The 23,885-nt window shown below is 40.9% G+C and overlaps 1 protein-coding gene across 1 annotated transcript in view; it reads left to right on the forward strand.

Moving 5' to 3' along the window:
- Positions 1-23,885, forward strand: part of RUNX1T1 (RUNX1 partner transcriptional co-repressor 1) — a 130,830-nt gene that overhangs the window by 85,140 nt on the left and 21,805 nt on the right. The window contains 4 exon segments of the mRNA XM_072734340.1: positions 1,449-1,630; positions 13,253-13,503; positions 18,428-18,513; positions 19,049-19,250. Of these exon segments, the coding sequence (XP_072590441.1) occupies positions 1,449-1,630; positions 13,253-13,503; positions 18,428-18,513; positions 19,049-19,250 (721 nt within the window).

A 23,885-nucleotide genomic window follows, 5' to 3' on the forward strand; every position in this document is an offset into this window, starting at 1 on the left:
CCAACTCTGGTGCCTATCCCCGACACTCCACAGGGTGGGTTTGTTTGTTTTTTTAAAGGCTCATGGGGCCCAAAAATTGAGGTAACTGAGAACCCTCTGTGTTCAGAAAGACTTTTCTACTCCATGGGTTAATCAGTGCACATGGTACCTGGTTCCTACCACCAAAATCCTTGTGTTGTAAAGAGATTTATGTTCTTGATCTCCCCTTGACTTTGGAGAGTTAAGTGCTATGGGGATGAGCGAGTACTGTTTGCCTTCCTATACTATCCATTCTATTCCCTTTCCCTCCAAAAGGTAAAAAAAGAAAAAAAAGAAAAAAAAAAGAAAAAGTAACAACACCCTAGATTTATAATGTCAGCGTGAGTTTACTTTTCAGGGTAAAATTCTAAGATTTGCATCTTAATGCTTTACCATGTGCGAAATTATCTCCTTCCCTTTTTATTGCATTTGAGATTGCCAGAAGTATCCATCAACAACCATGTTCTGAGCATCCTTTTCAGAGTGCTAGGCCGGGTGTGCAGTGAGAGCGATGGGTACATAGGATTTCTTCTCATGTTAGAATACATGTGTTCTTGGGACACCTGGGTGGCTCAGTGGTTGAGCGTCTGCCTTTGGCCCAGGGCATGATCCCAGGATCTGGGATCGAGTCCCACATCAGGCTCCTTGCCTGCTTCTCCCTTCAGCCTATGCCTCTGCCTCTCTCTCTCGCTGTGTCTCTCATGAATAAATAAAAATCTTTAAAAAATTTTTTTAAAAAAGAATACATGCATTCTTTAGAATAAGGACAGATACTAAGAAGGCAGATTGATTACCTTTGTAGACCAGTAGTATTTGCTGCTTTGTGCATGAATTCCAGCTGGGATATCTGACCCAACTCGGGCCATTGCTTAAATGTCGTATAAATCTGATGATTATTAAAAACCATCTATATGTTTATCTCTGCATTTCTTCCTTTGAGGTTAGTAGTTGGCTAAGGCTATTTCATGGGATTAACCTGTTTTACCTGGGTAAGTGGCCAGATAGTTTCAAACGTGTTAGGGAGCTCACCTTGCGTTGAATTGCAATGCGTATGTATTTCTCATACCCTCCCTCTTCCTTGGGGCCCATGGTCGTTACTCATGGGTAGAGCTCGAATCTGATACCCTGTGGAGTTTAGAATCCCTGTTCTGTTCCAGGATGAAGGGACTTTAAAAAAAATAAATAAGCACCAGTCCCATGGTTGTCAATGGGCACGAAGGCAGGATGGATGGGTAAGGTGGCTTACACCTCATCTCCAGGGTAGCCCACCCCTGAGAACTGTGCCTGGGACTTAGACTTCTTGCGTGCACTTGATGGCATGCTCACCACTGGCTCGTGCGCTCCACCACTGTTTGAGCAGTGGACTCCATCCCCTGGGTCCAAGGAGCCTTCGGGTCGGTTGCCCTCTCATTCCCGTCCTGCCCCCACAGGCCAACCTGCCCCTGCTGCAGCGCGAGCTCCTCCACTGCGCAAGGCTGGCCAAACAGAACCCTGCCCAGTACCTCGCCCAGCATGAACAGCTGCTTCTGGATGCCAGCACCACCTCACCTGTTGACTCCTCAGAGCTGCTTCTCGATGTGAACGAAAACGGGAAGAGGCGAACTCCAGACAGGTGAGAGGGGGGGAGGGCCTGGGACTAATGGGGACCTTTTCCTCCCCTGCTGCGAAGACCCGTGTCACGTCCCGTGTGAGCTGCTGGGCCAGGGACACCTCTTGCAGAGGAGCAGTAGCCAGAGTCTGCACACCCACGCCAGCCTGGGGCGTTACAGAGGGAGGACTCTGGCCTGTGCCATTTTGGCTTCTGTGCAGGTCCAGCTTTGCCACCTTTAATGGGAAAGGTGATGAATAATCTTCAGACGGGCCGAGGGCCACTGATGGCTCCTGGACACACAGTCCAGATTAAAATTCTCATTTGTTATATGATCCGACCCAACCACGTATTTTACCCCTCCCGTGTTAGGAGATTTGCCGTTCCAGGCTTTCTCAGAGCATGTTGGTTTTGAAGGCTGGCCTTTAGGTGTTGCTCAATGAACACAGCACAGTAGCTCTTTAAGTGGGGTCCGTAGGAGTTCAGAGAAAACTTCTGGGAAGCTAGATGGGCTAAGTGAAGATAAGCATTAAGTAGTAGGATTAATAGATGGCATTTTTGTTGTTGTTGTTGAACAATTTATCAGGCAATATTCATTCCAGCAGGCACCCTGCTGTCAAAACGGAGAATTCTGAGAAATGTAAAATAAAGCCCTTTCTCTATTCAGCCCTACAGAGTAGTTGTAGAATGAGGCGTAGTTGTGAAATTTCCTATTAAAACAATTCTCTTGAGCACCTCATCGTCACATAAAGATATTTTCTAATCCAGAACTGTGAAGTCTTCTTGGCAGCGTAGTATCGAATGCATAGTATTGAATAGTATTTGCAAAAGTACGGAACTGGGTTGAAATGAAACCATGTCCAGAAGTGTGTTTGTCACATGCTTTGTTTCTTTTCTCTCCTTATCCGCTCTCTCTGCCTGCACTTCACCAGGCATGAGTGTAACAGCCTCTGAGAGGTTAACATTCTGGCACAGTTATGTTCCAGATTCATAGGAGCTTACAATCCTTGGAGCTACTCAGAGACATCTATCTGTGACCGACTTAGCTCCCCTTCAATGTATTAGCTGCTTGCAAATCAGAATGTTATTAAAAGCCAGCCAGTTTACATACAGTTATTACATAATCCTCTCTTAAGCAGTTTTTATGCTACAGTCTCTAGAAGTTTTCTCCTCTTGACATAGGACCTTTAGGTCGTTGAAAATCCTAAAGCAAAAGGTTAAACATTAGTTTACTTCTGACATGCCGTCCACGCACCTCCAAACACGACCTGCCAGCAGAGCTGCTTTCTCGTTTTTCATGAACCATTTTTTCCTTAGTCATACTTAAGCATTTAGTACTTAAGCTTTCAAAAGGCAACTGCTTAATCCAGGTGTCTGAGTGGCGTGTCCACAGGATGCTGAACACCAAGAAGCAGCCCAAGGATAGATGATTCCCAGCGTGCCTCGCTGTCCGATTCTAACCCCTTTACCCTGCAGGAAATGAGTACCATGTGCATGTAGGGAGATGTCGTGGGCTCTCTTTCTCAAGGATAATATAAACGAATTAGAGAGAGCCTGGATGGACAGTTGGGAAGAAAACATTTGTTTGGGGGAAGGCTAGGATCCCAAGGAAAGCTTTAGATAGCTGTGATGAAAGTAAAGATAATCCTATAGGCAAAATTGGAAGTGGAAGCGACCTGTTCTAGAAGCCCCAACTGCTAAGTAACAGACCAAGCCGTGTCATTCCTTTCTCTGTATCCCCAGCCGTTTCTCCACTGCTTTTCTTTCCCAGTGTTTTACACTTGAAGGTGTTGTGCATGCACACTTTGCTAGGACGGTGCTGAGGTGAGCCTTGAGCCCTGTGCTGACACTGATATGGAAACTTCCCATGAATTCCGCAGATAATCAGCATTTTTGTTCTGGTGGTCTGTCGCTGCGTGTTCATAGATGTTTGCATTTGATCATGCACAACTTTCTTAAAAGAGCCTCCAGTCTTATTCCCCCTTCGGTTGTTCAGAGGCAGTTGCTGGCATCCAGAATTCACACAGTTGCTCTTTGGCTGGAACATTCTTTTTCGAGTGGAACCCTGAAGTGTGTGTTTTAATGGAAGGATGGCAAATGGATTTCCTTAGAGTTGGGAGGACGGGTAATGAGAATATGTTGTGTAAATACATTTGTATCTTGTGGGAATATGATCAGAGCCAAGAAAATATGGGTCTCTACAGTATTTTTTTGCATATATTTTCTGCATCTTGTTTGCATATGCATTTTCCTCTTCTCTGGTTATTTATCTGTATATCCAGATCTACTATATGAAATTTTATAGAGTATGGAGCTGTCTGACAGCAGAGCTTTTTTTGTTTTACTGAATGTTTTGTTGGTGCATATGGTCTGACATGGATGAGCAGCCACGGTGAGATTTTGGAGTCTATTAAACTGGCTCATTAAAAAGATCAATCTGTTTCTGTAATAACACTGGGAACCATCAGTCACTGAAAGAGGAAAAAACTGACACCTGAGGAGAAAACACATTTTGGTAATTTGTTCATGACATGTCACGAACAAAAGAGCGCTCTATATTTTGTTTACAATGTTGGGGGCTTAAATTCTGTGACGATTGCAGATTTAATCTACTAAACAGTCATCATGTGTTTCGGGGATGGGTTTTGGCGAATTTAAGTTTCTTCTCATCCTTAAATACGATTGCCACTGGTTATGTTTCTTCTTTTTTTTTTTTTTTAAAAGCATTATTGTTATTTACAGAAAAAATGAATACTCTGGGGAAATCTATGAAATCATTTTTTTTTCTTGTATGGAACAGTGAAATTTATTCTACTTTCTTTTTAAAACATCTCCAGGATAAGTTTCTGAACAACTCTACTAAATTTGTAGGTCTGTGGGAGAATATTGTAGAATCCGATTTAAAAAAGGACAATTTTCATTTTGAAATTATGCTATTTTTTAATCTAAAATGCTAAGGAAAGTAAATAGAAAATTCTGATTTCTACTTTTTGTTAATATTTAAGAGTTGATTGGTTAGAGTAGACCTTTATTTTGTCATCCAGTGTTGGGAGAAGCTGACAACGGGGTTAGGAACCTTCCTGCCACTGATTAAATGAAGTGACCGCTTTCAAAGATAAGACTAGAAGTGAAGAGCGCTTTATAAAACTTCTCGCCATGATAGTCATGAAGACCCACTTTCACATGGAGGGAGGAGGGGAAAGGCAACTAGACAAGGCTGCATTCTTTTGAGACTACAGAATGCATAAAAATTATTAAGGTGAAAAAACTTGTGTTAATCATCACTGCTGTCTTTGCTCACAGCTTTGATGCTGCAGCCTTTTGTTATGGTTCATTTTTAACATTGTGTTTGTATCTGTTAATGCTGATTTTCTGACTCAGAACATCTTTCTTGTTTAAGAAATCAAACTGAATGGGCTTTGGTTTTGTATGGGTAATCCTGTTTCTCCCTCCACCCCTTACTATTTCAAATGATCAGTGTTAAATATGAATTCTTTTATTCCATATATCAGCATTTTAATATAACTGTGCTTCAAATTGTTCTCAGCTTAACACATCTAGACCTTATATGTGGGCCTCGTAGTTGCATTAATATGTATTTCCTCCTCCCTCAATAATTATTATTTTCTAAAGACTGGTTTGACCTTTAGAATTATATAGTTCATCAGCTGAGAGGGATCTTATGGATCTACCAAGCCAACCCTTTCTCTTTACATTGAAGGGAACAAAGGCCCAAAGAACTTGCTTAAAGTCACGAAGCTTCTTAAGGGCAAAACCAGCATATTTACATATCTGAAATCTTGCAGTAGCACAAAGTATGTTTTAATGTGCAGTTTAAATAAGGAAAGCTCAACTAGGTATTGGGGCTTTTTTTCCCCTTACTTTCCCTCATTTATTTCTGCTGTGTAATTGCTCAAGTGGGTAAATGCGATAGTATAATATTCTGGGGGCTTATAAATCTTTTGAATGACAGAGGATCCAGAGTCAGCCAGGTTTTCTGGCTTAGTAAGTAAGTTAAGAAATGCTGAAGGTTGGAGGGTCAGAAGGCAGTCATTTTGAACCTGTGTTGGCTGAAAACATAAGATGTGTCACCATGGTGCACACCAGCCTGCTGGGCCCACTTTTCCTTTCCTGTAAAATAAATGGTTTCAATATTTTTGTCTTTCTACAAGAAAAGGTAGGTACACTTTACAAGGACTTGTAGGATTAATTGTCTGTGCTGATCAGAATTAAATTTGTATTGTTTCCTGCAATCAGTTTTGTGACAAAGGAGAGGGAATTTATGTTATATTCGTGCATTCTTGTTTTGTGTTGCATCTTTGATGCAGTCTTCAGTCGCATGAAGTGAGTAATCATTCCCATAGTTTTTTGTTTGTTTGTTTTTTGTTTTTTTATATACTCAGATCCATGGTGAAGTCTTCTAGTGAAATATCATTAAGTTGCATTTACATGGTAAGAAGGCTGGCATGATCGTAGAGGACATTTTGGTCTCTCTACACCAACTTCAACAGGAACTTGCCAAACCTTGTTTCTTGCTACTCTCCTAGGGTCTAGGGTCAGAATACTCTTCCTGCCTTAGTCTCTCCTCTTGACTGAGGGTTTCTGCTCTGTTCCTTGGTTCTCAGGTGTCATTATTCTAGTCATACTTTGCAGGTTAACTCAGGCAGTGTCTCCTATTTGAACGAAGGCTTCCCAATCAAAAACAGTAAAAATGGTTACTATTTTACTGAGCACTGAAGATGTGCCAAGCCTCATGCTAGGTAACGGACGTATTAATAATACAGCGTAGTCTACCCCCACCCCCCAATTAGTGGGGCATACGTTCCAAGACCTAAAACCTCAGATACTACCAAACACTATATGTACTATTTTTTTCTATATGTATATACCTATGATAAAGTTTAACTTAAAAATTAGGCATCATGTTATTAACCACGATAATAAAGTAGAATAGTTATGACAGTGTTCTGCAATGAAAGCTAGGTGGTCTCCCTCAGAATATCTTCTTGTACTGTACTCACGCTTCTTGTTGATGATGTGGGGTGAAAAAATGCCTCTGATGAAAGGAGGTTACATGAATGACATGGGCATTGTTATGTTGCGTGAGGCTACTCTTGGCCTTCAGACCATACGTTCGAAGGAAGGATCATCTGCTTCTGGCCTGTGGTTGACCGTGGGGAACTGGAACTGTGAAAAGTGAAACCACACTACAGGATATATAGCACTTTATTTTCTACTAGTTCTGTTGTACAGAGGCAGGCTGGATAATGTGTCTGAGGTCACGTGGCTTCCAAAGAGGCACTGATGGGATTCTGACCCTGAGTTCTCCGACTTGAGCATCCACAATCTTATAACTATGATTCTTGCATCACCAGCTGCCAAACGCCCCACCTTGGAAACAAAGTGATCTGATTACACTATTAAATACCAAATATTTGCTAGGTTCTTTATGTGGATTTTTTTAGATAATGCTCTTAGTAGCTCTAAGGGGGTCATCCTCATTTTGTGGATGAAAACATGGAGGTGTATAGAGGTTAAGCTTCCTAAGTTCATATGACCAGCAATTAGCAGGGCCAAAACTTGACGCCAACTCCATAGCCCCTGTTTTTTCAGTGCGCTTTGTGGACTGATCTTTACTCCTTTGGATGTCCCAATCCACTTTTGTACTGTTTCTCTGCTACCTGCCAAGTTCAGGTCCTGCGTGAATGTATAGAAACCTTATACCTCTAATTAAATTGTGCTTATGATGAAGGTTTCTTGCCCAAAAAGAATTTAAGTCTAGTACTAAATGATAATCTTATGGTGAGGGTTTCAGGAGATCGTAGATTGTGTCTTGGTCAACTTTGTATTCCCCATAAAGCATAGGATGGTACATTATAGATACTGTGGGTGTGTCTGAACCAGAACAAACTACCACACACATGTGCACACACACACACAACACACAGAAGAGTGCCGGCAACACTACTTGGACAAATTAAAGTTAGGCTCAATATAGTCATGGTCAGTAGTGTACCAAACTCTCTCTCTCTCAAGAGTCTCCCTTGCTTGCTTTCTTGATTACTCTGTTGCGTTCTGCTGTTGTAAAAGATGGATCTCGCAAACACCCACGACAGTGAAAATAGCCATGAGTAGCCCAGGAACGAAATGCCTGGATGGGCTCACGGACCAGAAAAAACTGGAGCCTTCCAACTGGAACTTATAGATAACGGATTAGAAAAAGAAAGCGCATTACAGGTAGGTGGCAGGAGCAGGAGAAATCGAGTACCTTGCAATGGCCAGAAATGAGGAATGGCACGGGGACTGCCAGTAACAAGTTGAGCAGGTGGCAAGCTTCAGGAGACACGGGAGAGGAGACTCAGATGGCTCTGTGAACCTGCATATGGTCATTCTTGAAGGTCCAGGTGGTGTAGCTCCATGTCTAGAGTGGCGAACACCCACCTGCATCTCATTCGCTCCCGAAGGTGTTAGCATGCTGCTCAGGAAGCTGTCTCCGGGGTGCTGCTTTAGCCACGGAGAGATAGAAGGCATGTCCTTCCCTAGGGCCCAGCAGTGACGGGTCAGTGTCATTCGGCTCTCTGTTCTTCGCCGTCTCCATATATGCCACTTCCTCCAGGGAGACGGCAAAACCACTGACAACCACTCTGGTGGGGGCCGGGTGGGGAGGGTAGGCCGTGAAGAATGAGGTTTGAGTCTCATTTTAAGGAGGCCCAGTAATTTGTAATAGATTTTTCTTTAGATGCCTTAGTCAACACCAATGGGAAGGTGGTATGTAAAATTGTTGTCTAAACTTACCTAGTTCCTGACAATTCCTGAAGAGACCTTTTGCTGATTTGTGTTTTGAAAATATGATGTCAGGAATGATTTTTTAACCCCCTTTTTGATTCACTTAGCCTATGGAAACCTTAAGAAATCACACATGTTAGAAAAGAGAAGGAAGATGCATTTAATACTATGTTATTAAAGTCTTTGGGCTTTTTATTATTTTTTTAAAATTTTAAAAAAGATTTTGTTTATTTATGAGAGTTACAGAGAGAGGCAGAGAGAAGCAGGCTCCCTGCGGGGAGCCTGATGCAGGACTCCATCCCTGGACTCCGGGATCACACCCTGAGCCCAAGGCAGATGCTCAACTGCTGAGCCATCCAGGCGTCCCTCTTTGGGCTTTTTAAACATAGAACTATAACCTCCTGAGATGTAAATGTAGACTTCTAAAATACAAAAATAAATATATGTCTTTTTATTGTGAGAATCTGCTGGCATCTTAGCCCTGGCTCTGGCTGACTCTCTGGTCGATTGGGACAGTGATGTGAACAGAGCGAGATAAGGTGTCCTGGACTGGGCCGAGGGACCTGTGCCAGGGCTGCTTAAGAGGCACTTGGCAGGACTTGATTTGGAGAAGAAACTGGTAGCATGACTTCCAAGTTTCTGCTTGGGTGACTAGATAGAAGGTCATACAATTGACAGGTGCAGGAAGTACCAGAGAAGGATGAGGTGAGTCTGCCCATATTCTGTTTGAAATAGCTGTGATCCCTCAAAAAAACGAGTACCTAAAGCAGATATTTGTTTGTAATGGGAGTAAGATTAGAATTACTAAGTTTCTTTCTTGCCATCCAACGGCTTATCACGTGGTACTGATTTGCCTCTCCCTAGAACAATCTTGATAGTGATATTTTCCCTGCATTTAAAAAAAATTAGACCTATTCCATTCATATAGGGGATTGGTCCTTTCTTTCCATTTATTGTCATGATTTTATAATAACTTTTTTCATTTCCCCTCATTTATTTGAATGTTACACTGTTTTATATAAATAAGGATTATCAGTGCACACTGATAGTCATGACTTTTGAAATATTTTATGTAGAGGAAAATGTTTAAAAAACATGCATTTTATTTCTAAAATAGTTCACAGCCTCTGTTATTGAGGCAGCCTGAGATGGGGTAAAATGTAAATTAGGTTGTATCTTAAGTTTTAATGTTTACTATTTCCCATTCATCCCATTTTACTGGGCAGGAAACTGAGACCAGAGGTTAACCCTCACCAAGGTCACACAGCTGAGTCCTGAGTGGTTCTTTATCAATAGGGCCATCAGACTCTTTAGGGGGAAGTGATTGGAATCTAAATGTTGAAGTAGTTAGGTTATGCTCAGGAAAATTTCTCCTGGTAGGGAGAGAAAATATTCTCAGGCCAATTTAAAAAACAAACAGAAAAATGCCTTCCAGAAATTTCTGAGACATGTTAAGACTTGCCACTAACATAAAATTTGAGTTATTTCAAGAGTATGCTAGCATGGGACAATGAAAAGCAATGGGACAGTTTTTCGTTTAGCCCAATGCACTTTGCAAGGGCAGCGTAAAAACAGCTAATTTGGAATTTGCTCTGGCACATGAGGTGTAGATGGTTGTAGGCATTTCTTAGAAGGCAGACAGACGAATAGCAACTAAGATGTTTTAGTTCCCTTCCTGAGCATGCGTCCCTTGAATCGGGTTGGCCTTACAACCAGACATGGGTGAATTTGTGAAAGCACCAGGGAGACCTTCCATGGCTTCGTTTCTATGAGCCGTGAATGTTTTAATGCTTTACTGTTAAAATATAACTACGTTTGTGAGGTGGTGAGCTTCACTTGTTTCAATAGCTAGCAGAGCGATGGGCCCTGATAGAGATGATATAGCATAGACTTGGGACTTAACCCTGCTTCTTAGGTTATTACTGTCCTTGTTTTAGGGTGGGGGGGGGGGGACCCTCTTTTTTCATAATAATGGGTCATTGAAGTAATAGCTGATCTGAGGGTGTCCAACCACTTGGTGGTTTGACAGTTGGGTCAGCGATGTTTGCAAAATTATAAATGCAAACAGGGTATGCTGTATGGTATTTAAAGGGTATTTTCTATTTTTGCCCAAAAAAGCGGCTACAAATAATAAATCGTTCAGAGCAAAGAACAAGCAAAGAAGGTCTCTGTTGGCTAACATGGTTGACTTCGACACAGTTTGGCCAGAGAACCATTAGCCCTGTGTGTCTGAATTATAACCCTGATGTCATGACTATGCCATTTAGATGTAAATATAGGGCAGCCCGGGTGGCTCAGTGGTTTAGCGCTGCCTTCGGCCCGGGGTGTGATCCTGGAGATCCAGGATCGAGTCCCACGTCGGTCTCCCTGCATGGAGCCTGCTTCTCCCTCTGCCTGTGTCTCCACCTCTCTCTCTCTCTCTCTCTCTCTCTCTCTCTGTCTCTCATGAATAAATAAATTTTTAAAAAATCTTTAAAAAAAATAGATGTAGATATAGAATAATTGAATTGCAGAGTTTTCAAACTAGGAGGGACCTCAGAAATCATCTAGTCCCAGTGGTTTTCAAACTCAATTTTAGCAGCAGACTTTTTTTCCTTTAAAATGAACCTTAGGTGGGACCCCAACTTTGTAAAACAGATAAGAATGAGGGGGTTCCTCTGGCCCTTGAAATCTTGATTGTTTGGGGGAAGAAAACTCTTCATTGCCTGCAGAATCCCATAAAGCGCCTCAGTGAACAGTTTGAAAACCACTGATCTAGTCCAACCATTTCATTTTACAGATGAGCAAACTGAGGTCCCGAGAGAGGTTAAGTGGCTTGCCCAAGGTCACACAGCTAGTCGTGGAGGAGCCAGGACTAGATCTCAGGTCTCTTGATTCCCAGTCCAGTGCTCTTTCCACTGTACCACCCTGCCGGTGAGGTAGGTGCTGTGTTAGCCTTATGTTCGTAGCTACTAATAGTCTTCAGAATTTTCCGACTGATATTTGCTGGTGATGTGCATTGAACATTGAAGTATTTTATTCAGAAATGCATAGGGTATGAAAGTACAGATTAGAATGTCAAGTTTACTCTGCAGATATAAATTGATAGCTGGAATGTTCCCTTTCCCTTTTAAATAAAAGTATTTTAGAGAAGTGCACTTAGGGAATGTCTGGGACACGTTGGGCATTTTGGTCTGATATCAATGATCAATGTCTATGGAGCCCCTGTGTTTCAGACACATACTTTGATGGGAGCAGCCTTGACTGCTGACTGCTTCTCTCTCGGGGAACAGACCCAGTGTCGGCCAGCCTCCTGTTGATAGGACAAGTGCATCTTTCTTCAGCCAGTAGCGGGCATGTATTCATTTCACATTAAACTCTACAGAGTGTCTCTTAGTTCCTCTGTGCTTGGGCCTTCTGTCTCCAACTCCTCTACACTTCTCAGGCTTGTGTGTGTGAATTGTCACTGGGGCTTATCCTAAAGGGACCTACAGGGCAGTTCACAGCAGAATCTTACTGCTCTGATCTCTATATCTCTGTGGTTGAGAGAGTTTCCATGGCAGATCCCTCTGGTGTGATCACACAGAGAATATCCTAGACACTAGGAAACCAGGAAAAGTGTCTTGAAAGGCCTCTGCTATTGTTACGAAGCTAAACTCAAAAAGGCATGTAGAAATCTCCAGCTACTGTGACTTGGTAAAATTCTTGTGGGTAAATTTCCTGGGGAAAGTAGATATTATCACTGGTCTAAGGATAGTGTGCTGGTCTTGCAAGGGGAACCAAATACAAAGGAAACTGTTAGTGGAGGAGCTGGGATTTCTATCCATGTTGAATGTGATTTGTTCCTATTTTACTGAATATATTGAGTCAGTCTCTAAGAGTAGAGGTGTATCCAGCCCCCAAATATTTCTTTAGCCCGATTTCTGTTTGAGAATCCAGGAGCAGTGATAAGTTTATTTGTAGGGTGTATTTGTAGACCGTGTCCCTTCTAAAGGCCAAGTTCAAAGCTCTGTGTATCACATCGTGAGGTGCAACGAGGGTCTGCCCATCCTGCCCTGAGACCTGATGACAGGTCACATAAGTTCTCTGGACAAGTTCCTCCATGTTAAGGTGGTTCACTTCCCAGTAGCTCTTCCTGCCTGCTGGTGAATTATCTTGGTGACAAAGACAATATCAGAGTCCCAGACATGGCCTTGCTTTATTGCACTAGTTCAGTGTGATCAACCCTTTCCAACAGAACTTTCTGTGACGAGGGACATGTGCTGTATCTGTGCCCTTCCCCCCAGTACCTGAAATGTGACTCACAAAGAATTGATCTTGAACTTAATTTTAGTTAGCACACATTTAAATTTAACCAGCCGCACGTAGCTATTGTATGGGATGGCATAGCTCTGGATGTTGTCTGACGTGAAAGTCAGATGCCAGGTTGAATAAATGGAATAGGAATCCTTTAAGAATTCATCAGGAGACTGATGCTGTACTGCCTTTGATGAATCTTCACCAAAGGCAGTTCAGTTTTAGGATAATGTGTTGGAAATCAAGTACTCATTTTTTGAATAAATACACTGGCTTATAGAGGGAGATCTCAGGTTCCTCTTACTTGTGACCTAACCCCACACGTGAGCTACGACAGAAAAGATATTTGCCAGTTTGATGAGGAGTGGACCCATTTTTCTCATGTGCTCACTCTTGTGATTTCTTAGGCCTCAGCATGGGTTTCAGTGAATTCCCATAGGTCTTCTGGGAAGCTGAGTTTAGAAAGTTTCTGGCCAATAAATAAAGACTCTGTTTATATTGTAAGTTCAAATGTGAGTGTCTGAAGTATGCTGGATTCTGAGTAACATTATGAAACTCTTTTTTTTTTTTTTCTTCCCCCTTTAGAACCAAAGAAAATGGCTTTGACAGAGAGCCTTTGCACTCAGAACATCCAAGCAAGCGACCATGCACTATTAGCCCAGGCCAGCGGTACAGTCCAAATAACGGCTTATCCTACCAGCCCAATGGCCTGCCTCACCCCACCCCACCTCCACCTCAGCATTACCGTTTGGATGATATGGCCATTGCCCACCACTACAGGGACTCCTATCGACACCCCAGCCACAGGGACCTCAGGGACAGAAACAGACCTATGGGTAAGACTGAAGGGATCTGTTCACCTCTTACAGGGTTGGATGCTTGAAGACTCATTACTTCTCAACTGAACTTGAGGCTCGAAATCTGTGATAGGGGTAAAAATTTTCTTTTATCTGGCCTCCTTTATGAGAACAGTTGGCTAGTATGAGTATGTTCTCTCACAGCTATGCTTTTCTCTCATTACTTACAGTCTTTATGACAGCAGGCTACATTTATTTATTTATTTATTTTGGAAGGGAGCATCTAAATTAATGTAAAGTCCTCAACAAATGCAAAGTGCTTTAAAAAAATTTTTTTAAACATTAGAGATTTCATATGCAGCCTGTCTGCCACGAATATTTTTTTTAAATGTTAAAATGTTTATTTTCTTTCATTGTACTCTTATTTCAAGTAGTCTTTTCAATTTGATTTTTCTAGTCTTTGCGATAACTCCATATTTGAAAAATGTGAGACTGCATGATGTCTCTGGCTTAAATCAACAGATGTTCTTTGAGGAATGATTTGGTCCTTTTTTCACTGGAAAGTGACAGTGATTAAATTTAGTTTTGACAGTTTTGTGAAATAGATCAAAGTAGCAGAGAAAGAATGAGTTTAGGTAAATATGTGTTTCCATTTGCCTGTGTTCATTCCTTCTTTACATAAAATTATTAAAGTGAACCATTTAGGAGACCTTGTCTTCTAAAGAACAAGTGTCTGCCATGAAAAATAAGAGGGAAGACGAACAAGGTAATATATGATACCCTGAGTTCAGGCGTTGAGGGGATAGCATTAGGGCTCTTTTAATTCTTTATTTTTGACGAATCGAGCTATTCATAAACCGAGAGCAACAGTCCATCCTTTCTTCTTTTTCCATCTCCTGTGTCCACACCGCTTTCCAGCAGGACTTCTCTAGTCAGCTAATTGCTGATGGACCTACCTGACTAGTAGGGTTGGTGGAAATAGCAGGGAGTGAAATCTAAGTGGAAAACTAGAACACAGGGCTGAGGACACAGAAGTCTAGGAACCACGGTCAGCTAGTTACCCACTACTTGAATAGCAGGCACAGTGTTATTAGGCACAGAGAGAAAATGGTGAGCAGAAGTTTATGTAAACTTTCTCACTAGGTTGCTAGCCAACAGGGCTGCCATATTTGGGTCTTTTTGCCTTTCTTTCTACATTTAACCCTCCAAATGCTCAGAAAGTAGAAAAGGAGGGTCAGAGCGAGGGGAGGGGTGACTGCTGCCCTTGTGAGATAGTCCAACAGAAGTTCAGCTTTCCCACAACACTCATTGCCACATTTATATAGTGTTTCAGACAAATGGCTAAGCCTATGACTTGTGCTTTCTTAATAGCCAATCTGTCTAATGTTCGCTTAGCAAGAACTCTCAAAAGTGAGTATGTCATTTCTCAGTCTGGATGGATATTTTGATCCCCAAATCAAATGTGGTAACAACCTCCTCCTAAGTAAAGGCCTTGCCATTTATTTATGACTTTAGGCTCCAAAAGCATAATTGCTCATTTTCAAATAGGAGCGGAGTCAGTCGGTCATCGCAAGACCCATTCAAGATATCCTACTTTTATAGGTGCTAGAAAATGGCCTCTTCGTTAGGCAGCAAATGCTATTTTATAAAATATTAGTTCCAGTGCACTATAAAGTAATCAGCAAGGAAGTAATTAGGCTTATGTGCAATGATTATGTTTTCATCGAGTAATGTAAAATATCCCTTTATGAATTATATCTGTACCCACTGGTTTTATGTGATTTTTTTCTTCAGACCACGTTCCTTACCTTTTAATTATATTAGCTTATAAAACTAATAGTGCTAATCTCTATAAATATGTGAACTACTTAACCATCCCTAAAGTCTGGCAGAGTTTAGTGTGTGTACGCATAAAATAAAATCTTGATGTATGAGTAACAAATTATGGTGCTACATCAGGCTGCCATTTTGAGAATATAAAAATTGTCATAAAGGTATACTTAGTCTAATATGACTTATAAATGCCTATTATGTAGAGATATACACTCACTAGAATCTTTTAATAAAATACCTTTACCAGCAGTATTAGTTTATAAGTAAACTGAAGAGTTTTAGTCTAGTTAGCTAAAATCTTCTGAACTACAGGAATCAGGATTTGACATTATTGTCAAATTTGCCCGCAAATGAAAATGTGCTCTTTAATGATTATGAGCTATTTTCCCCTAGTACATCCCTCTGGTATTATGAATGTAAATGAAAATTGTGTGGTGATGAATATTTAAGCATCTGAAATAGAGAAATTAATAAGTGTAAAATTTTGAGTTGACTTAGTTTTTCCTTTTTCAAGATTTGATTCTATCTAACAAATGACCTTCAGAACTCAGAAGCAGCAAATGATGTATTTTCTCACCAAGTTCTTAGGCTCAAACATGTTTCTAATGTACTTTTTTTTTCTTTAATGAGATGAAGCTTAGCAGTATTCCACAAATGTTGGAATCTCATTAGTCACAGACATCCTGTGGCTCATTAATATTACTCCAGGTGTTAGAGCTTCTATCATCATTGACTTAGATCTGTTGAATTTTTGAAACTTTTTTTTAAGATGTTATTTATTCATTTATTTATTTATAGCACACTAGTGGGGGCTGGGGGAGGTGGAGGGTCACATAGAGGGAGAGAGAAAGAATCTCAAGCTGACTCCACACTGAGTGTGTGAGTGTGGAGCCTGATGTGGAGCTTGATCCCACAACCTTGAGATCATGACCTGAGCTGAAATCAAGAGTCAGATGCTCAACTGACTGAGCCACCCAGGCACTTTTGAAACTTCTGAGATCTCTAGAGTTCTTGGTCCTTAAAAGCAAATAGTAAGATGCTTCCATTGTGAAAAGTTGATGCCATATTTATATCTTCATCACTCTCTGGTTGTTTTCTGTGATGACTCATTTCATCGGTAGTGTTTTTATTTCCTAAAACACAAGCAACAAATAAGTCAACAAAAATTACATATTTGCAAACATTTCAACTTGAAATAGTCACAACAAACAGAGTAATAACTAAATATTCCTTTCCCCCAATGTCTTTTCTATTATGCAAATTATTAACACATATTTTGCAATTTTACTTTTTTACCAATAGGTGGCATTGACAATTTTAACTTTAAAAATATATCTCGGAACATGTCTAATTAGGCAAGAATGATGTGAAGCGATTTATGTTTTTATTTCAGCTGAAAAAGTGCTGTCATGTGTTTGTGCACCTCCATCAGCTATAAATTAAATCGATTTTCATGGTTGGCTAAAGAGAGTCATGTGGCTCATTATCTTTATTTCTCTAAATCATGTGAAAGAAGGGACCTCCAACTACTCTGACTTTACAGAAAGTGAAATGCATATCTCATAAGTCTTATTGTCCTTCAACAACCACACGATGGCCTCTTGAGAAGGAGCCTAGGTGCCTAGGAGTTCAAAACATACCACATTTAATTCGCTATTCAGAGTAATGGTGTGAGAAGCACTAACCAAAACGGAGTTTTAATCATTTAAAATGTTAACTATTGCCCTACTCTAGTGCCTTTCCTTTGTAGTAGAAACTGAGGTGTTTCCTCCATACCGAATTTGTAAGACAAGCATCATGTTTCCTGGTATTTCTGATCACAGCCTTGCACTCTGTTCTCTCAGTGAGACACATTTGTTTTCTATTTTGATGAGCATTTTGCCTAATTGCTCATGTCTATTGCTGTTGTTGCTCACTCGGTAAGTATTTCCCTGTTCCCTTTCTACATTGTACCTTAACTGTGATACTAAAGAGCATCAATAATTGATGCTATAGATTACAAATTGAGATAGATTTTCAGTTTTTTGGTTTGGATTGAAGATATTTGTCCAAAATTGGGGCACCTGGGTGGCTCAATTAGTTAAGCATATTTTGATTTTGGCTCAGGTCATGATCTCATTCATGGTCATGAGATCCAGGCTGGTGTCAGGCCCTGTGCTCAGCAAGGACTCAGCTTGAGATTGTCTCTCTCTCCTCCTACCTCTTCCCCACCCCACCCCCCATTTGCTCTCTCTCGCTCAAAATAAATAATTAAAATCTTTTATAAAAGGATATTTGTCCAAAATTATATCTGATATGTTGAATTTTTCATAACTGGTATCCAGTTTATTTATTTTTTTTTAATTTTTGGTGAATCAGGGCAGCCCGGGTGGCTCAGTGATTTAGCGCCGCCTTCGGCCCAGGGCGTGATCCTGGAGACTCGGGATCAAGTCCCACGTCAGGCTCCCTGCATGGAGCCTGCTTCTCCCTCTACCTGTGTCTCTGCTTCTCTCTCTCTGTATCTCTCATGAATAAATAAATAAAATCTTAAAAAAAATTTTTTTTTTTTTTTTGGTGAATCGAATGAGTATATATTGCTTTCATATTATGCAAGACCTCTCTTCATGGCCCAATTTCATCATGGAGGTATATGCAGCAAGATTGTGTTCATTTGCCTATGCTGAAGTGTGGAAACATTTTACCATGCTTGTTTTGGAAAAGCACATTCCTGCCCTTGTACACTGATTCATGCTGTCTTTATTTTGAATGCTATACAGCTATACTTTGAAACCACTTAATGTCTCCATGTGGTTTCTCATATTTATTAAGAGAGAATATATTTATATTTCCAGTTTGGGAGCATTATAGGGATAACTGACTCAGTGCTTGGTGTCACTTTACTCCCCATTTCTTTGTATGTAAAAGAAAGAATTCCGACCATATGACCTCTAACATTCCTCCTCGTTTTGACATTTTGTCATTCTATGAAGAGCCCATTAAGTAATGGTGAGTACGGGTATGATTTATGTCTCCATTCAAAATTGAGTACATTTTTGCATCATTTAGTTTAGTCTTTGCTAAGGGCCTGTGTGCATATGGATTATGTCTTGAATGCTGTAGGGTGATTCAGCCTTCTTCTCTACATTCATAGGGTTGCATGGCACACGTCAAGAAGAAATGATTGATCACAGACTAACAGACAGAGAATGGGCAGAGGAATGGAAACATCTTGACCATGTAAGATATTGGTAATCATTTAAGGTTAAAATATGTTTCAGAAACAACTGGAATAGGGTGGGGTTATACGATAAGATAGAAAATTTGGGGATGCTTTGAGAGTATTATGTTTTGTGCTATCCTTGAATCAAGTAATGAGTAGAAATATTTGCAATACCATGTAGGATTTGATTTCTCTGTTGATATGAAAACCACTAACCTAGGTGAAATTTGAGGTCAGGGGAAGGAGTCCTCCAAGCCAGATCAGTGGGTTCCCATATTACTGCACTGGGCCATTTAGTTTATACAGTGATGGGATTAGCATTGGAAACTTGGCTGTATGCATTGGGCCGAAGTCACAGTCATGAGTCATGTTCAGACCTACCCCCTTTTACTCACATTGCCATTGACTTGACTCATCTGTTGGACTCCCCATGTCAGGTCTGACCTTTGCAAATACTAGACTGAAACCTGTGGGAGGGCTGGCCCGGGATGGCTGTGTTGCTGATGCTGTGCTCCCCTCTGCATGTTCCCCCTTTGTGCCCCTCCCCCCCAGCTGCTGAACTGCATCATGGACATGGTGGAGAAGACGCGGCGCTCCCTCACGGTGCTGCGGCGCTGCCAGGAGGCCGACCGCGAGGAGCTCAATTACTGGATCCGGCGCTATAGCGACGCTGAGGACCTGAAGAAAGGCGGCGGTGGTGGCGGCGGCCACTCCAGACAGCAGAGTCCGGTCAACCCAGACCCGGTTGCACTAGGTACCCGGCCTTGGGGGTGGGGGTGGGGGCGGTGACATGCGGGGCCAGGATGCTTCATGTCTAATATACGGGGTGCATGGGACCCCGAGAGCCGTCAGCGTCTAAGGGGTCTTTGCAAACATACGGGGCACATGGGCCCCCAAGAGTGGTCAGCATAGGCACCCCCGGCAAGCCTGGTGTCTCCGAGATTGAGCCCGTGGGTCAGCCTGCAGAGGGGCGGTCACCAGACGGCAGCTCCTCTTCCGTGGTGACATGGGTTCCCAGGGCCCCTGTGTCACGGAGATGTGTGCCTCCCCACTTGCACTGTGCAAGGACCAAATCCTCAGGGAGTGCCTGGGCTACCGTGCCTGCAGCAGGCTCTCCAGGGACCTGCTACCGCTGGCAGGGCTGGATGTGTGTTGTCTGATTTTTAATTGGAGGCCCAGTCCCTATGACAGCCTTGTTTTCCAGCCGTATCTCTTATATGAATACAACACTCGACCAGGAAGAAAGACCTAACGGTGACACAGGCTACTACTGCTGCCACTTGCAAATTAGTGACGAAGGTAGTGCTGCCTTCTGGGGATTTGACTTTACCATAGATTGCATAAGACCTTCATTTTTTTTTTTTTTCAAATTTTATTTAAATTCTGGTTGGTTAACATATAGTGTAACATTGGCTTCAGGAGTGCATAAAGCCCTTATTAATTTTAGTTACCTATACGACTTAATAGAATTGTGTGTTAGTAATTTCTTAATATGTAGCCATATCTTTTTTTTTTAATATTTTTTTAAATTTTTATTTATTTATGATAGTCACACACACAGAGAGAGAGAGAGAGAGAGAGAGAGAGAGAGAGAGGCAGAGACACAGGCAGAGGGAGAAGCAGGCTCCATGCACTGGGAGCCTGACGTGGGATTCGATCCCGGGTCTCCAGGATCGCGCCCTGGGCCAAAGGCAGGCGCCAAACTGCTGCGCCACCCAGGGTTCCCTATGTAGCCATATCTACTATTGATACATGGAGATTGTGATGATATTCTATTTATAACCTCAACAAATACATGGAAAGAGATCTTAAGCCTCGGAGAACTTTTGAGTCGCCTATGAACTTTTGCCTTGATTAATAACAAGATGTCACCATTTATACTGCCAGCTACTACAGGAGTTTTCTATCTGAGCAAACTGAGTGGAGATGGATTGGTGTTGATCTGTGTTCTCTCATCTCTTTATTTGTTTAGCCCCACACCTGTCAGCCAACTGAGGGTGCAGTCCCTGCTGCAAACGAAAGTAGTTACACATATGCAGATTAATCTCCTAACTTTGGCCTCATTATCACCCATGGCTGATTATCAAAAATTAAAAAGTTATCCAAGTATCTGGCAATTGATCATATGATCTTTTTTATTGAAATTATTCTTAGACAATAAAGTGCCTTTTGTTTTTTAGGTTTGTGGATTGCTGCTAATCCCTAAATGCTGAATGGGTATTGCCATAAGTATTCTATAAAGAAAGATTCCAAGTCAACTTACTTTACCCACTTACTTAGTGGGTAGTAAAATGTGGGTAGTAAACTGTGCTTTATTTTAAAGCACATTTTAAAGACAAATGTACATTTGTTAGGTTAAATTAAAACAAGCAATGAAAATAGATTTAAGTTTAATTTGAACCAACATTGGTCCACATAAAACTATTTGGAGCAGAGTTGAGTAAATATCCTGTTTTTTTTTAACTTCCTTATTGTAAACAAAAAATGGTTGATCAAGATAGATCTGTTCAGGACAAATAAAGGGGGTCTTTTGTAACCATCCAGTGTAGGCAGGAATTGAAGACTTAAGTGAAAGTGTTCAGTTTAACGTGCCTTATTGAACAGATTTGTTGAGTCAGTACATACTTACTGAATGTTTACTGGGTGCCAGGTTTTGTGTTAGGCAATGGAATAAAGGAATAAAAGCCTACCTTCTTCCCTTGAGGAACTTTTTGCTCTACTGGAGAAGATAGGCAGGGCAGGGCCACTGCTAATGGCCTAGCACCCGACGGCCGCTTCAGTTCAGTCCCCTGAATGGACAGGATCAGTATTACTTGCTGCCAACTGTAAAAGAAAAAGTTCAGAAACTGATGGGACTTCATGCCTGAGTGAGTTATTTTCAGCACACAGAATTAGAGGACATTATATCCTCATCACTGTTGTGTACACATTCTGGTGATACAAATGTATCCATTTCTCTGTAAACTAAAAGAATAAAACTGGTTTTAAAAACTTCTTAGGAGTACACAAATTATATTATTTCTAATGATGCTTAATGAATTCATAGTTGTGGTAATATGAGGTGACTTAGGCCTTAAGCTTCTGTAGATTGTGTTAAAGACTACAAGCATTCCCTTTCTTTGTGTGGACTCTATTTTTCTTTTAACAGTCATGTTAAATAGAACAGACAGTCATTTTCATTAGGGCCACAGAACCCTAGATTGCCTTTTAAGAAACCATCACAACTTGAGAGATAACATGTCAAGAGCCACACAATGTGTGAGTTTAAGCGTCTTGAATGTCGTATCATCGTGTGTCCTTTCCTAGCCTTGAAGCCTGTGAGTTTTGTTCTGTGGGGCTGAGCTGTGGCTCTGAGACAGCCGGTGCTTTGTAATCATGAGCCATACTCATTCACATTAAGTGTTCTCTAAGGTTCTCTCCTAGGTTTTGGAGTTGAGTGTATTGATGTGTAAAGAAAGATTGCCTGATGAGTCTGATTTCTGCCACTGGGAAGTGTGTCATGGGGTGTGTGTGTGTGTGTCTAGATAAGAACTATGACTATGCCTACATCTTTGTGTACACATAGATCTCTGGATCTTACATTACCCCTGTTGCTTTGAGTTCAATTCTCTCAATTCTGCAGCTGCTACAGAGGTCAAATGAGACCTGCAGAGCTTCAGAATAATATTGTAAGAGATATCTTTAGTTCAAAATATTTCCTTGGTTAGCTTGGAGACACTGGCAATGTTTAGTCACACACACATTCTGAGCATGTTTGAATTGCATTTGGGAACTGGACAGTGAGAACATAACCTCCATGACCACTCGGTTGTACTTGTTCAGCTTATTCCTGTTCTCACTCTTAAAGTATATCCATAGTGTTAAGTCAGTGTAAGGGATCAGTTAGCATGATTAATCTATTACTAACTGAATCTTCGGTGTTTTCCTTAGATAGTAATTAAATAAAGGCTATTTGGAATAGCCTCTTGAACAGCCTTAAAATTGAGTACACCCCGAGCCCATGATGTCGTTTTTATTCAGAAACAGGTTGGTATCATGAAGGACTCTTCAAAAGATTAGATTTTTCCTTGAGATCCTAAGATTTATATTACTTTTATTCTTATTATTCACTTTCCAAGAAAAACTCCAAATATTCCAGGACTAAAATTAGAAACCAAAGTTTAAAAGAATTGTCTTATTTTCAAAGTATGGCTTGGTTTTTGTACATTTAAGTTGCATTATGGTGTGAATTTCACTGAAGAAGAGCTGATGGCACCAGAATTGACAGGATCACTGAAGTAGAATTGCTTTTGTACATATACATGGGTAGCTGCTGGTTAGCACTTCAAGTGATTGTTTATCTGGGTCCCTGGCTGCTGCTTTTCTCCTATCTCCATTCCTCTTTTTGTCAGTATGCTGTTCATATCACTCTCTCGGCTCCCAATATTTCATTTCTTTCAAGCTATCTTCTTTTTACTGCCTGTGTACTATTCTAGAATCCTCCTACAGTTCATCTCGTATCTGTGTGCCTTCCCTCCATGTTTCTCAGGAAGTTCTCTGTACCATTAGAGCTAAAAGAGGTATGATGACCTAATTTTTGGAGCCTGAGACATAAATCTCTGAAGTAGGAATGTGTTTTCCCTGTTTTTTTTCTTTCTTTCTTTCTTTTTTTTTTTTTTTTTTTTTGTAATGTTTGAATAGCATGATGAGAGTGTATTAAATTCTGAAAATACCTTTGTGTATGTTTTGGTAAGGGTTTACTTCTTGCTAGCAAGAGAAATGTCAGAAAGACGAGTTTGTTTGTTTGTTTGTTTGTTTGTTTGTTTGTTTTAAACGGAAGGAAAAGTCCAGTTGATAAGTCCTAAAAAAAGGCAAGAAAATTCTAAGTTTGGCAAATTAATAGCACCCCTGCCTCAAGTAGATTGATAAGGAAGTTGGTATTTTAAAACTCCTCCGGCCAGCAAGCTTTCTTGTTGTCCTCTATCGTTGAATTATAGAATTTCTCATTACTGTCTAAAACCTTAGGAAATCTAGCCTGAAGGTTAAAAGCACAGATTGTCCTGGGCTTGAGCCCCTACTTCCTCTTCTTCCTAGTTTTGTCACCTCTGGCAAGAAACTCTCTGTGCCTCACTTTCCTTATCTATAAAATGGGAATGGTAATGATGTATACTTCATACATATGAAGTTTCTGTAGTCATTGAGTTAACAGATATAAACTCTTTGGGACAGTGCCTGATCCATAGTAGATGTGATCAAAATAATAGCTGTTTTTATTTCTAATACATAATCTCAAAAAGAACTTTAAAGGACAGTGGTACACAAAACCTCCCTTCTTTGCATCCAAGATTATAAAATTAGAGTAGATTCTTAAGGGTTTTTTTTCATTCTGAAAATACTTCCAAACAGAAAT

Source organism: Vulpes vulpes, chromosome 13 (genome assembly GCF_048418805.1).
Source record: "Vulpes vulpes isolate BD-2025 chromosome 13, VulVul3, whole genome shotgun sequence".
Taxonomy (NCBI): domain Eukaryota; kingdom Metazoa; phylum Chordata; class Mammalia; order Carnivora; family Canidae; genus Vulpes; species Vulpes vulpes.